The 16229-nt window shown below is 36.8% G+C and overlaps 1 protein-coding gene across 17 annotated transcripts in view; it reads right to left on the reverse strand.

Moving 5' to 3' along the window:
- The window catches only part of LOC108716663 (adhesion G-protein coupled receptor G6), a 107640-nt gene that overhangs the window by 28143 nt on the left and 63268 nt on the right, over positions 1–16229 (reverse strand). For 7 of the 17 annotated variants that reach the window (XM_041562705.1, XM_018262965.2, XM_018262967.2 and 4 more), the window contains 5 exons: positions 13281–13355; positions 12553–12615; positions 10425–10505; positions 8574–8636; positions 5261–5335 (listed from right to left, as the gene is read on the reverse strand). In XM_041562705.1, the coding sequence (XP_041418639.1) occupies positions 5261–5335; positions 8574–8636; positions 10425–10505; positions 12553–12615; positions 13281–13355 (357 nt within the window). Of the gene's footprint in view, positions 1–1322; positions 5229–5260; positions 5336–8573; positions 8637–10424; positions 10506–12552; positions 12616–13280; positions 13356–16229 lie in introns of those variants that run through there. The other 10 variants (XM_041562707.1, XM_041562704.1, XM_041562702.1 and 7 more) reach the window with 9 other exon arrangements.

Genomic DNA, 16229 nt, shown 5'->3' on the forward strand with positions numbered 1-16229 from the left:
CACTATGTTTCGCCTATCGACCAATAATGTTGTGCGTAACATGATAAATTATTCTACCTTTATTGTGTTAATGTAAAACAATTTAATATGTCACAACAAAAAAAATCTGAAATATATAGATACTAAAGCAATAGATATTTATGGAAAACAAACTATGGAAACAAAACTCTGCAGTCTCCTCAGGTTTTTGTTAACTAAAGTGCAACTGTACATTTGCTAATAAGTGGCTCTGAAAATTTTTAGATGAAGGACATGCCTAGGTAAAACAAATTCATATAGCAGTTAACACCTATAGTATTTGTTATCAAACAACCAACATGCTATGTGCAATTTTATAAATGTAAACACAATTTAAACAGAAATTCAATTCTCTTTTACATGGTGTAGAGTATTTTATGCTCCAAAAACTTTAAAAAAAAAGATTGTTGGCTTAATATGGAAACAAACCTAATGTATGCGAATTGAGTTGATAAAGGAGATTAGAGGCTCATAGCCAAGGCATGAGCTAAATAATTAATAATGCCAGGAAACAACAGTCTCATTCCAGAGTCTGCTCATTGACAGCTTCTCTTCTGGTGCTCCTGGTACAAAACATTTTCATTGGAATTAATAAGTAATAACTATATGGTAGGTATTCTGTGAAAATAAGTGAGGCCAACTTAAAGAGTAATTGTGTAAATTATCTATATGCCAGTCAGATTTCCACCACCCAGATGTTCCTAACCTGTGTACAGACTACAGCATAAAGGCATACAATATACTGTACTATAAGTTGCAAATATTCGAAAAGTCAAGGATTTGGTATCTTTGCTCTATTTTATCGTTTTATTGCTTTTACCCAGTCCTTCAAGTAATTTATATCGGACCACTCATTGTTACTGATACAGATACACTTTGTTCAACTGGTTAGAACACTATATTGATTTAATGGGGCATTTATCAAAGCTTGTAATAAAAAAAATACACTTGGGCCATATTTATTATAGGGTGAATAAGACATTTCACTAACATTTGTCAGAGAATAACTTTAAAAAGCACATACAAGAGAACATGCTGTGGGATTCTCTGGCAAAATGTCTGTGCCCTCTTTGACAAATATGCCCAATAAATATTAAATTGGATAAAACGCAGACAGAGAACAAATTAAATGCAACTCACTAAGATAAATGCCCCTTATTTATTTTATATGTTCGGATTATTTATTAGCAAATTAAAATATAATCTGTCTGATAAAAAGCCGAACTAAAACATATATAATTACATGAACATCTGCTCTATAAAAATCACAAGGGTTATATCTAATACTAGTAACTTTCACGTACGGCTGGTAACATCCTGTCCACACAAACAGTGTAAATCTGTGAAAATGTTGCAAGGACAATGAAGACCTTCAGTTGATATTTGATTATATGATGCATAGCTGCTGAACTGAGGACCAGTTCCACTGAAATAATTTCCTTCTTCTGTAGAGGCATATAACTGTGCAGTGCTTTGTTCATCTATTATGCCTTTGGTTGCTGTTATCTCAGTACTAGCGATTCCTACAGTTTCCAAAGCTGAACTAAGTGGCTGGGATGCTTTATAGAACACTGAAATTTCCATCTGTGACACTCCAGCTGTATTTTTTACACGCCCAGTTGGCAGTTTTAAAGATTCTTCCACTGACCAGTAAGACCACTCAGTAGCCACAAGTGAGCTTGCACTTTTGAAAGGATCTTCGAAAAAATGTGAATATGAACCTTCTATAGATTCTGTTTGTCTTTCAGCAACTGCTGTTCTCCCAATGCTAACAGAAGTTTGTAACTTAATGTCAGGATAGGATAGTGTATCTCCTTTGGAAGGAAAGAGTTCTGCAGTTTGAGTGATGAAAGACAAAGGGTCATTAAAAGTGTGCTCCAACGGAGGGGTTTCAGATAGCCCACTGAGCCCAATGTCTATGTCTTCAGAGTTGCCAGAAAATATGTTATTTTCCAGTGCATAATTAGACATTAGATTTTCTGCAAACATACCTTTGTTATTTTTTAAACCATTCATATCTAGATAGGTTGCTTTACTCTGAGGGTGTAGAAATTTTGTATTTGTAATCATGTTTTGTTTAGCTGCATTGTTCGTGCCTGAGATAATAATTTTTTCCAAGGTACAGGGTAGATAAAGTGTTTTGGTGATATAAACAGGGTAAATAGGCATCTGTAGTCTTTCTTCATGACTTAAACTAGTTTGAGATGCATAGACAGTTTTCCCTTTACTGTCCAGATTGAGAAGTGGTGATAAATCCTGTATGCTTTCTCTTTCTAAAGGGGTATAGTTACTATTTTGGTGTCCATATAAACTACTATGTTCTGCAAGAAATTCATTTCCCAGAAATTCAATTTGGTTTGAGGAAGTTACTAAAGAATTTAGAAAGACATCATCTTTGCTTTTTGAATTTCTAATAATTGGATTTCTTGAGACTAAATACAATTTCTCTTCTTCTAAAAAATCATTATCACCTGAAAACTGCGTCACACCATAATCAAACTCTTCTAAATATTCCTCGTTTTTTGTCATAAATGGTAGCTGTGCAGTTTGTTGGTGATATGAATCCTTAGTTGAAGCTTTCCTGTTACTTGTTACTTCTTCATATGGTAATGTTGTATACGTCCACTGATCAAACTGTACATCATAACTTGATGAAAATGAATTATAAAGAGCATCTCTGTTGTCATTCCACTGTGAATGCAGGAGATCATAACTTGGTGTCAGAGAATCTGAAATGTCTGTAACTTGCTGGTTCAAAAAGGCATCATGGGGTTTTAATACTTCCTGAGAAATCCCTTCTTGTGATTCTGCTACATAATTAGTGCGTAAACGCCCTTGAGTTTGGCCAATAATAGTATGTGAAGGACTGAGAGATTTGCCCATATAGTAGTTTATGGAAAGCGGCTGCATATTTGCTCTTTGGGCTGGCAAACTCCCTGGCAGAGGAACTGGTATGGCAGGCTCTAGGTTATCTGAAACATATTCAGTTTTTACAGTATTGTAACTAGAAAGATCATAGCTGGAGGGGGAGTTGCATGAAATGCTATCTTTGTTGTGTGTGGTTGCTGAATGTATGTATTTATTTCTTAGCATAAGAGATGCAAAATTAGATGAGAGAATGCTGTATTCAGAAGGATTCTGTTCTACTAGCAGATTAACGTTAGACTCAAATGGGGTCTTTGTTTCTTTGATATTTTGCAAAACATATGTTCCATGGACAGGGATTGTTAGAAACTTAGCAAGCAGGCCTACAGATTCTGCAGCAGATGCTTTATCTGCATTTTCTAATTCTATAAGGCCAGGAACCTTGGTTCTGGGCATGCTATTTGTGGTATGTTTGCTATTGGACACACTGGAATCTGATATTTCATCTAAGTACAGACCATTATCTGATGATAAATGATAATGGGAAACATGTGCAGTAATGTGAGGGGGATGAGAAATCACATTTGGGAAAGTCTGATATAAACCATCAGATATACCAGCCGCATGCTTTTTATCCAGTCCAACAATAGTGTTTTCATTATTATGCCAAGTTCTGCTTGCATTGCTGATGTGCACATTTTCCAAAGAGATGTTTGACATTTTCCGACTAGGAACCACAGTTTCCATCCCAGAACCTTCTGTATCTTGGTGCACTGATATGTCCTCCTTGCTGGATTCTTGGTCAAATAATTGACTCATGTTTCTGAGAGATGAAATATTGCTATGACTGGAAATGTTTTGAGTCAATTGGTCACCTACTGTAATGTTTTTTGAAATTTCAGTAGTTCTGAAAGTGGTAGATAGAGACAGAGTAGACTGCGTAGGTGTAAAGAAGAAATCTGCGGCATTATTGTTATCAGGTTCCTCCTTCAATGCAGAGCCTTTTTCTGTGGGTACTGGTCGTTGTTTCACAGGCCAGACTATTGGAGTGGAGATAATTCCAATGCCCCTTACACCTTTTATTTTTGAGTCCTGCAATTGCAAATATGTCCAGGAACTTGTGACTGGGGTTCTCTTCATTCTGATGAAAAATTTAGCAGGAACTTTGAGTTCCTGCAAATCTGCATGTGTTATGCCATACAACAAAGTAAAAAGAAGCTGTTATTGAATATGTATTATAAAAAAAAGCAATGTCACCATTAATATCTAATCACCAATACAATTTCTCCAGAACATCAAATATATACACTGTGCTAGTTCAAACTTTGAGACTGCCCCCCCCCATGAGAGCCCAGAGCAGTGGCTGGGGAGACAAGGCTCCAGGCGAGGAGTGTGAGATTGGGTGAGATTTCCTCTCCTAAATACTCCTGGAAGGACATCTTACGTTACAATTATGTTAAGATTTAGGATGAACATTTGCTGCCCTATATACTGTATTTAGAGAACTATTGGTGTATGAATCACACATCTATGTAACCTTCTTATGAGCTAAGCAGGCCCTGACCAAATGTTGAACATCAGGGTCGGACTGGAGCATTGGAGCCCACTGGGTCTATGACACCAAGGGCCCTCCTGGCAGTCACCAGGGGCCCCCTTCCAACTTATAAGCTCCCCCCTCGCATGCCGTCATCCTGCTCCACATCTTCTTTTCTTTTTAGGGGGTGGCCAATCGGGGGAGCAGGTCTGAGCATTAGCTGCATGCCATTTAAGAAAAGCACTATACAGTAGCTCAAAATAGTTTGATCGGTATTAGTACCTTACAAAATATTATTCTAAGCGCATGCAATTACATTGTATGTGCAATATAAAAGAGAGGGTAATATCACACAGAATCTTTAGGTCAAATATGAGTGGAAGCTAGCGATTAAACAGCTAGAAAAAAAGACTTGGAAGAAATGTATCAACATAACAAAAGCATCACCACCAATCATTAATCTCAATGTAAAGAAAATAAAAACACATCATAAAAGGCAGCATGTATATAAAACTCCCGAAGGCAAGCTTTAAAGTATGAAAGAGTCTCCTGTAAATGGCTGCTAACGTAGAGAAACAACATCCATCATACACGTCGCAGATGGGAATATTAAAAGGTTGTCTTTATTTTACATGAAAAAAGTTGGCCGTTTTCAGACGATCATAGGATGTACAAACCAAATGGAATTAGGGAGTAGTTCCAAGCAGCACTGACAAGACCATAAACTGGACAAAGGCATATATTAGGTCGATATCACATCTAGACATTTTAGATCCTGCGGTTATTACGTATTTATATTTAACAATATGCTTAAATAGGATAAATTAAATACATTTTTCTTACCAGGCTGAGAGTTATTGATGTGGTTAGTATCATTCATGTTAATAGTTATCATGGTAGATGGTGAGGATGTAGCTGCTAAAAGAGACAATAAAACTTAAATGGTACCGTAGTTATATACCAGCCACAGTTAAAGCATGACGCAACATTAGGCAAACATTATTGAAGAGCCATGCTAAAGCACATATTTCTTAGCTGGGGACAAGAAAAATAAGTTAACAAAAAACAAAAAAAAAAGGGCAAAATTCACAATTTTATGGCATGTTATTATTTCTTAATAACACAAATTTATTTCAAAGGAGGCAGCATTTCTTAAAGTGGCTTGCTTTACCAGTCATACTTGATATGTTCTTCACAGAAGTATTATTTGTTATTTTGTAACCATGTTAATTGTACATACTATTCATCACTCTACATTTGACTGGTACTTCTGATCTATTAGTTGAATGGGAGGGAAAAAGTGATGGCAAAGGGAAGAGAATTAAATGCTCCAGTCATGAAACAGATCAGCTGTCAGTCACTGGCCATATACAATTAACTATTTCTCTTATCAAAAAAGTCCTGGTTCCCTCCTTCATAAACCAGGCCCCCTTCCTCAGCAACATGCTACACGCACCAACGATCCCCATGAGAACTTGCTTCATGGGATTGTCTATTGAAAAGGGCTTATACATGTGCAGATAAGCTGCCGAATCAGTATGAAGGGGTTGGCATCTTAAATCTGCCCATGTTTGGTCCCCATTAGTGGGAAAAAAGAAACACTAAATCATATCATCTAGTATGTATATAATCTAGTATTTAATCATCATAATTCTTGGTAACTCTACCCAGCTTTATAGTATCCTGTTTGTTCGACAACAGTATTGAATATATTTCATGTAGGAAGCCTACTTCCTCCAATGCCACACCCTAGAAACAAAATGTTTGGAATGTGTTCAATGATTAGTATTCTCTGCGATCACTAGAATGCCAAATCTTTGATAATCCTTGGAAAGCTTTACAAACCAACAATGTTTCTGAACAGTGGAGGAACTACCGGGGGGGGGGGTGTGACTGCACCCGGGTCCTACATCACATATTTACTGTGACGAAAACTCACCCTGGTGATCTAGTGGGGTGTTGGGGACACCCACGCGCTCTCGGCGGGTACGCCCGCATCGTTGATCCTCTTTCCCTGGCTGCCAGCTCCTCTATGGCGCGCGTAGCCTAGGTTTATAAGCAAACGACGCTGGCGTGATGACGTCATCACGCAATGGCGCGAGTTTTAAAAGTATTTAAAGGGACTTTGCATATTTTCTATTGCCCGTTGTTAGGTTCATCTTTGAGAGTTCCTGGGTGCTATTCTTGATAAATCTGATACCTGATTCCTGTTTTGGCCCCTGCCTGTTTTGACTACTCTGACTTCTGTGATCCTGATCCCTGCCTGGTAACCGACTAATCTACACTCTCTAATTCGACCCGTGCCTGTTTGACCACTCTTGATTGATTGCTGGTTTTGACCCTTACTTGTCTGGCTTATATTATGCCCCCCGACCTGGCCTGTTTGACTATGCTTTCTTCTGTTCCTTGAACTGTGACCTTCTGCCCAAAGACTTTGTTTTACGATCATGCCCCTCTGCTCATCCAGAACCCTCGCTTGACTCCTCTCTTTATAAGACCTGGTGGCATCCAATTAGCCAAGGGCTCCTCCCGAGGTGAAAGGCGGCTGTTAAGGGCAGAAGTAAGACCTGAGACCAGGGAGCCTAGCATTGGTTCTGGATTCTGGGTGCCGATCGTGACAATTACGTTTCTGTTTCTGAAGTAGGGATGCAATGAATCCAAGATTTGGATCAAAAGAATCGTAGCACTTTTTTTTGCAGGACTCACATTGGGCCAAATTCTAAAGGGGGTTATTTACTAAAACTGGAATTTATATTTATTCTCATATTTTTATTAAACCAAGCTCGACTAAACTCCCATCCATGATTTTATATTATCGTTAAAATATTTCGAAAAACAGCGTTAATAAAATCGAGCGGAAAATCGTATGAATTTTTTTCTTGATTTTTTCGGGTTAGCCGCAAAAAAACAGAATTTTTCAGATTATCGGACGAAACCCAGTGCAGATCACAATATCTTCAAATTGTAAAAGGGACATCACCTATTGACTTATACATGAACTAGACAGGTTTGAGATGGCAGATTTTATGATTCTGACTTTTTGCAGCTTTGGGGTATAACAATAAGTTGTCAATCCATTCGGAATCCTTAATGTCATGTAACTTTAAAGCTCTGGCAGCTGAATATGGCTTTTCTGTTAAAATGATGGATTTTACTTTCCTCAATTTTGGGTTAGACGTGGTTTGCAGCTGAATCTTTTATGCTGAATCAAAATATTACTAACTGTGTAAATTTGTTGGAGCAAAAAGACTCATATAGTATTTATCATATGGTTGATCCTCTATTGATTCTGATTTATAAACCAATATATAAAGTTTTTAAATCTGGTGCAGTTTCTGCATTGTTCGACTTTGTGCCAGTTGATGTGCTTTGTCTCTATGGGCATTCCAAGACAGCTTCTTGTGAATGAAGCACAAGTAAGGGGTGTCCAAGGAGACAGCCATGTCTGCATGTGCTTTGACCCTCATATGACAGTTACAAGCTGCCCTACCGGCCCACAATCAGGTGAAAATCTTTGCAGCCCAAACTGGATTTAAACCTGACAAACAGCTTGACTGGCAAAGAACATAGGCAAAAGTGACATTTAAACATCAGGGGGCAAATTTACTAAGCTCGAGTGATGGTTTGGATTTCAAAAAGTTCGAATTTGTAAGTATATGTTTGGGTACTTCGACCATCGAATAGGCTATATTCGACTTCGATTCGAATGATTCAAATTAAAAATCATTCTACTATTTGACCATTCGATAATCAAAGTACTGTCTCTTTAAAAAAAACTTGGACTTCATACTTCGCCAAATTAAAGCTACCGAAGTGCAATGTTAGCCTATGGGGACCTTCCACAGGTCGAATAAAAATCCTTCGATCGCTAAAAATCTAACGATTTTTTTGACAGCAGGATTGCCAAATTTTTTGAAAAAACTTCGAGTTCGATGGACGAATTTCTAAGTTTTTTTAACTTCGAAATTCGACCCTTAGTAAATCTGCCCCCTGATATTTGAACTTAAACTGGTGTAAATAGCTACGGGAAGCTTTTCTGAACTCATTTTTTTTAGAGAATATTTGTTGCATTTGGTGTCTGTTTAAGCAGCTCAGAGGTTTACATTGGCCATTATTCTCTTTAGCACCTTCATGTAAAATAAGTTTGCTTTCTTACCATTGCTGGTGGTAGCATTAATCATATTGTTCAAAGTAGATGAAAAATCAGAAGTTACAGTAGCTGGCAAAAGAAAGTGAGCATGCATAAATGACAAACCTTAAGTACCAAGCAAAACAAAAAGAAAATGCAAACTTACATGCACAGAACATGCATTTTAAGGAGAAGCATTAAACAACTGCACAGCTACTGACCATGTTAATGTAGCATTTCATAATAAACAAAAAGGCTGCCTAAGATTTGTCAGGTAGAAGAATGTATAATAAATGCTGACTAATTATTCCAAAAGGGAATTACTGGATCACATGGGCAAACATTTCAGGTAGATTTTACAGGTCAAGTGCAGTAAGAATGTAAACACATATCTGAGTGGTTTCCATGGTCCCTGTACAGCAGAAAACTAATAAACAATATCTGTTGTTTGGTATTCTTTTCATTACTAGTCTAACTAAATTAAAAAAAATGTCTTTCAATTACATTTACAAATAACTTAACAATCCCTAAACATTTTTCATTATTATGCAAACAATTATGCAAACAATTCTGCTACCATAGATATTGAAATTATAGGCAACCTACACAAAATGCTATTTTAATATTTTGGGGGATAAATAATAAGGCACATATTTCATACCAGAACTTGAGCTATTAGTTGTGTCATTCAAATTACTAGTGTTGAGGGTAGTTGTTGAGACAGTACTGTAAGCTGCTAGCAAAAAGCAAATACACATGCATTCAAAGGTATGGTTAATGATATCCTGCATATTACAAAAAGTAGTTAGTAAATCATGCAGATAACATGCATCATTAATGGAATTGTCGAAACATATTTATTCTCTAGGTAATCACAATTTGTTAAAGGAAAAATACAGGGCTCACTCACAGACCTGCTAGCGTAACTAACAAAGTTAAGATTCCATGCATAATAAAAAACTGTGAAGTAATTGCAATAACAGAAGGCAACAGAAGATACTGAAATATTTAATCTTTTATATAAATGTATCTTTAATTTCCTAACCTCTGGTGCACAAGATTTCATCCTAAACAGGGTACTTCCATATATTCTTGCATTATGAAGGGTAAAAGTTTTTGTTTATCACGCTGCAGTATCAGTGATGCAAATTGATGATGCTAATATCTTAAGCATTAAATACAACACTTTTTAGCATGTATGTTTTAATATATTGCCCTGAGAGAGGATTATCCAACCTATGTCTGCATTCTGAAGAGTTCAGGTATGGGATCTGTTATCCGGAAACCCATTATCCAGAAAGCTCTGGAAAGACAGGATCCCATAGACTCCATTATAATCAAATAATCCAAATTTTTTAAATGATTTTCCTTTTCTCTGTAATAATAAAACAGTACCTTGTGCTTGATCCAAACTAAGATATAATTAATCCTTATTGGAAGCAAAACCAGCCTATTGCGTTTGTTAAATGTTTTCATGATTTTCTATTAGACTTACAGTATGATCCAAATTACAGAAACATCCATTTTCTGGAAAAGCCCAAGTTCCGAGCATTCTGGATAACAGGTCCCATACCTGTAGCTGTTAATAATCTATACCATACATACAATATGTTAAGCATGTATGTATGCTTTATTAGTAAATAATATACAGCTGCACTCTCAGTAAGAAATTTTGATAATGATATCAGGAAATGCTAAAACTGAGCACAATATACATTTTGCATCCTATTACACTTGAGTGTTCTGGTCTTTTAAAATGTTGTATCTCACACAAACATTGCACAGCCTAAGTACAATCATTTATAAACTTCAAGGCATATGTGTGTATGCAACTGTGCATGTATGTGAGCATAGGCTTCATACACATTGTTTCCTTACCAGAATTTGTGCTATAGTTTGTGGTCCTATCAAATGAGTTAGTAGGGCTCAATGGAGATGGTGAAGCAGTACTCAGAGTAGCTGGGAAAACATATTAAAATGTAAACATGCATTGAAAGCTATGCTTAGAGTGGCAAGCATAATGGAAACAATATAGAAAATGTAATCTAATAATCATGCAAACAACATGCTTTATACTGGAAATGAAAAATGATTATGTAGTTGAGATGTTGATGCACTTGAATAGGGTATTTAACTCAATATTCTTCCTTGTAATACACAGATTTTTTTTTTTTTTGATAAGAGTATGTTAGTAACAACAGCAACTGTGTTTGTTACAATAAGAAACGAATGACCTGGATTATCCAGGTTGTCACAGAACACACCAGTGGATGCACTCAGTTTTCTATTCCACTGAAAGACATATTATACACAACTATTTGAAGTTATAGATTACTGACCATTTACCAATACTGCCTGCACACTGATAGAAAGATGTTACTGTAAAAAATTAATCAAGGCCAATTATCCAAGTGTAACATCAATGAGACTAAAGCAGGGTCGCCTCCTTTTTGTTTCTGTAACTCCAGGCAGGGGGTGCGGCAGTGACATTAGGGGGGCAGGTGACGTTGGTGGTGGGACGTTGGGGCAAGCTTATCAGGGGGCAGGACTATGATGCAGAATTGGTGACCTGATGATCATCATGTCATTAAAGGACAGTCCTGTCCAGATTTGGACAGGTTTCTAATATGGAATACCATTATTCTAATATGGAATACAGGCTTGGCAGTTTTGATCTAACAGCACTTATGAAAACTGGTTTGTCTGGGTCAAAACTGCACAGGTGGCAATCCTAGGCTATAGTTAGAATTTGCCACTATCAATATTAATCTGTGAATAATCTGCAAAGAATTGAAAGCACTATAATGCATTGGATGTGACTGGTATTTGTGTCACTAAGTATTATCTCAGCTGTCAATAATGTTTTATGAATAATATATAACTATTTTTGTCATTGTGGATCATTTTTGATCACTTGACACTGGGTATATGCCCCATTACTGATTTACCAAATGTACTATGATGATATTATAGGTTCCCTTACCAGATGTTGAGATAAAGGTGGCAGCCGTTTATAAAAGCTTTTTCATTATTCCAAGCAGTCCCTGCCCCAGTGGAGCTCACACTCTAAGGTCCCTATCACATAAATTTACACTTTATGGTCAATGTTATCAGAAGCCAGTAAGCCAGTAAACCTTCCTATAGGTTTTTTAAGTGTAGGTGTTTACCAGGATTACACACCAACTCCTTGTAGATAACAAGTAAGGGCTGTCCAAGGTCATGTCTGTGTGTGCTCTGACACTTATATGGCAATTACATGCTGCCCCATCAGCTGCAATTCACAAACAGGTGTAAATCTATGCACCAAACGCGAGGCACAAAGATTTGCACCTGACAGACATGGCAAAAATGAAGAAAAGTGCTTGAATGGCAAAGTACATGGGCTAAAGGGACCTTTTAACGTTTACATTGACATTGAGGGGGGTTATTTACTAAAATACAAACGTAGCTCATATTTTATTTAAAAAAAACCATGACCAAACCCATGCTCGGTTTTACCTTATTTATTGCTAAAAAACTTGATTTCATCAGATCGTGGAAAAACTTGATAGAGCAAATAGAGTGAAAACCCAAATCACTCAATTTTTTCCCCCCAAATTGCTCATAGTTTTCAAGTTTTTTTCCCGAAAACCCCCCAAAAAAGTCGGATTTTGTGGCTAAGCCCAGAGCAGACCATGAAAACTTAAAACTGAGATAGGTGCCTCTCCCATTGACTTATACATGACCTTGACAGGTCTGAGATGGCGGCTTTTTTGGATTCTAGCTTTTTATATATAATAAATCTCCAAAAAACTGAGATTTTTTGATATTTTAACATTTGGATCTTAATAAATAACCCCCTTAAACTTGCATAAGAATACTTTACTATAAATAGCCACAGGACACCTTTATGTTTATTATTAGAGGATATTTGGTTTTTGCAATTGGTGTTTGTTAAAGTAGCTCAGAGGTTTACATTGGCCCTTACTCTTTAGCACCTTCATGTAAAATAAGTTTGCTTTCTTACCATTGCTTGTGGTAGTATTAATCATATTGTTCAAAGTAGATGAAAAATCGGAAGTTACAGTAGCTGGCAAAAGAGATAGTCAAGTGAGCATGCATAAATGGCAAAACTTAAGTACCAAGCATAACAAAAAGAAAATGCAAACCTTCTGTACATGCAAAGAACATGCATTTTAAGGACAGGCATTAACAACTGTACAGCTACTGGCCTTGTTAATCTAGCATTTCACAATCAGCAAAAAAGTCTGCCTAAGATTTGTCAGGTGGAAAAATGTATAATAAATACGGACTAATTATTCCAAAAGGGAATTACTTGATAACATGCATTTGCAGGTAGATTTTACAAGTCAAGTGCATCTAACCGATTCACTTATTTGTACGGCATGCAATTTCTGTAGTTTGCTATTCTTTTTAATACTAGCCTAACTAATTTTTTAAAAAAGTAGTACAGATCAGCTTGCCTGCAGCCAAAGTCTTGGATGAAGAAGAGGTGACAAAAACATATTTTTCAAAATAAAAATAAGAATGATGTATTCATTTTGCAAACAATACCAGTACAATAAAAAGAAACCCCTCAACTGTTTTTTTAGTTCTTTTTTTTAGGAATTACATTTTTGGAAGCGGCAATACATATAATGCATTAACTTATAGGCAACCTCCACAATTTTTCTTATTGAATCCTATTAATAATCAATATTTTGGGGGATAAATAATAAAGCATTAATTCCTTACCAGAACTTGAGCTATAAGTTGTGTCATTCAAATTACTAGTGTTGAAGGTAGTTGTTGAGACAGTACTGTAAGTTGCTGGCAAAAAGCAAATACACATGCATTGGAAGGTATGGTTAATGGTATCCTTAAGTCGATAGTAAAGAAAATATGTAAATCATGCAGATAACACGCATTATCATGGTGGCAGAACCATTAGTCAAGCAGGAGGATATCTGATAGAACACAGATACGTTTGGTTCAGGATGTCTTAGTAAATGTATGTAGTAAATCTAGCTAGCATACAGAATTTGCCATATTTATTCTCCAGCCAATTCCAATTTGTAAAAAGAAGACATAATGACATATAGCACTCACTCACAATCCTGCTATGTGCTCTTCTTTGTTGAACAGAGCAGTGCATTCAGACACTGAACTTTTCTCATGCAGGTTGTTAATAGGTATATAAGTATAAGACTCCCTTTGAATGTTGCACCCACAAATGTTGTTACTTGCACCAGTTGTATACTCAAATGTGATTCCTGATGCAGATAACCCTAAAATGCTTACAGTATATGCAAACAACTGCAACCTGTGTCTTATTTACATAACAGGTACTGGAGTGATGTGCCTAAAGCAAGTACCCTGGGTGCAAGTTTTGTGTTGCATGTAATTATATTGAAATATTGGCAGAATGTTGCATGTTGGCTAAACCATGGAAAATAGAACCCTCTTTTGCACTTTGCACAAGTTGGGTAGGTGGGCACTTAATATCTTTATTGCCAGAATTTTTCTCATGAAATTCCCTTCACACTGTCCAAAAAAACATGCAGGTATTACTATTGAAAACACAAAGGGGTAAATTTATCAAAGAGTGAAGTTCCGCCACTAGAGTGAAATTTCCACAGCTCACAATTCATTTCTATGGGGTTTTGAAAGGCATATTTATCAATGGGTAAAAGTGAAAGTTCACCCTTTGATAAATACGCCTTTAAAAATCCCATAGAAATGAATGGAAAGTGGCGGAATTTCACTCTAGTGGCGGAACTTCACTATTAACTTCACTCTTTGATAAATATACCCCACAGTATTCAACTATTAAATCAGAGGATTGTGAGCTTATAATTCTTCTCTACAATAGGCTGAATAATTCCCTTATCTTCTATGAAGACTTTTGGGAAACTACTTTGACTTGAAAGGGATTATAGAACTGTGCTGATAGCGGTGCTTCATCAGACACCTGGCACACGCAGACAAGTTATCAGTGGAGAAAGCCTGCTTGGAGATGTAGCCCAGGAACATCAGGGACTGTTTCTTAAAGCAACACTGTTCTATAATTATTTCTTCCCCCTAAGGAATAACATGGTTCATTAATTTCCAATAAAACACTTAGGGGCAAATTCACTAAAGGGGGCGAATTTTTCCCCAGCGAACGATCCACCACACTTCGCGCCAGTTCGCCAGGTACAAATTTGTTACCAGTACACTAATTTACTAAATTCGCCAGTGTTAATTCGTCAGTGCGACCATTTCATAGCAATCTTTCTCTAGCGTTCAATTATGCCTATGGAACTTCGGTAGTACTCTTACATGTAGGTCAATTTGAATAGGATGGCCACTTATTATTACAAATACTATTGCGGACTCTTTCGCTAGCGAATTGTTGTCTATGCCTGTTAGTAAATTGCTGATGTCCCTGCAGATGGGATTTCTGGCGAATTTTCGTTAGCGATGGCCACTTCGCCCTTTAGTAAATATGCCCCATAGAATCTACTTGAAAGAAGAACTGTCAGTGTGAATGCTGCCTGCTCAGTGTACACCTGCCTTGCTGTTGTTTGCAAAGGAACATCAAAGACTTTTTTTCTATAACTGAATGACCTCACAAGTGTGCCATGTCTGCCCTCCATTTTTTATTATAGTTTAATATTGGTGAAACTTTGAGTTTCACAGTAATCTCACAAAATATAACTGGAGTAGGGATAAGTAAATCTTATTATGGCTATATGTCATTGGGGTCCAAGTGTCAGTGTTGTCGTGCACTAGTAAAACTGCTGTGTTTGCTTCAGAAAGCACTACTATTGTTTATTTCAGTGCTGTCCAACTTCTGTGGTACCGAGGGCCGGAAATTTTCGGGCCTACATGGTGGAGGGCTGATAATGGAAGTCAGTGATGACCACTCCCTGTTTTTAAACCACACCCATGTTACCAAAAGACCAATTGATTGGTGTTCACTGCAAACAAAAAAGTTGTCATATTAAAGGAATTGTTCAGTGTAAAAATAAAAACTGAGCAAAGATAGGCTGTACAAAATAAAGAATGTTTCTAATATAGTTAGTTAGGCAAAAATGTAATATATAAAGGCTGGAGTGACTGGATGTGTAACATAATAATCAGAACATTACTTCCTGCTTTGCAGCTCTCTTTGTTTCCACTGATTGGTTACCAGGCAGTAACCAATCAGTGACTTGAGGGGGGACCACATGGGTCATAACGTTTGCTTTTGAATCTGAGCTGAATGCTGAGGATCAATTTCAAACTCACTGAACAGTTATGTCCCATGTGGCCCCCCCCCTTATAGTATGTATGTATGTATAACTTTATTTGTAAAATGCTGTTAAGGAGCAGCAGCGCTGTACAGTGCATAAAAGTACAATACAGTATATATAAAACTATACATGGGGAAGACAAATCACATAATAAATATATACAAAATAATAGGACAAAGAGCTTAAGTGCTATGTGGTAAGAGACATAGTAGTGTTCTGTTCTGTTAGACATCCAGTCACACCAGCCAAAACCTTTATACATTACATTTTTGCCTAACTATATTAGAAACATTTTTTATTTTGCACAGGCTATTTTCCCTGTTTTTATTTTTACACTGAACTGTTGCTTTAAGACTTACCTTCAAATCCATATGCCTCCTCACCTGTGGATAACACAGCACCCACCAGCACATGATTAAACTCCTTA

This window comes from Xenopus laevis, chromosome 5L (assembly GCF_017654675.1).
Source record: "Xenopus laevis strain J_2021 chromosome 5L, Xenopus_laevis_v10.1, whole genome shotgun sequence".
Lineage (NCBI taxonomy): Eukaryota > Metazoa > Chordata > Amphibia > Anura > Pipidae > Xenopus > Xenopus laevis.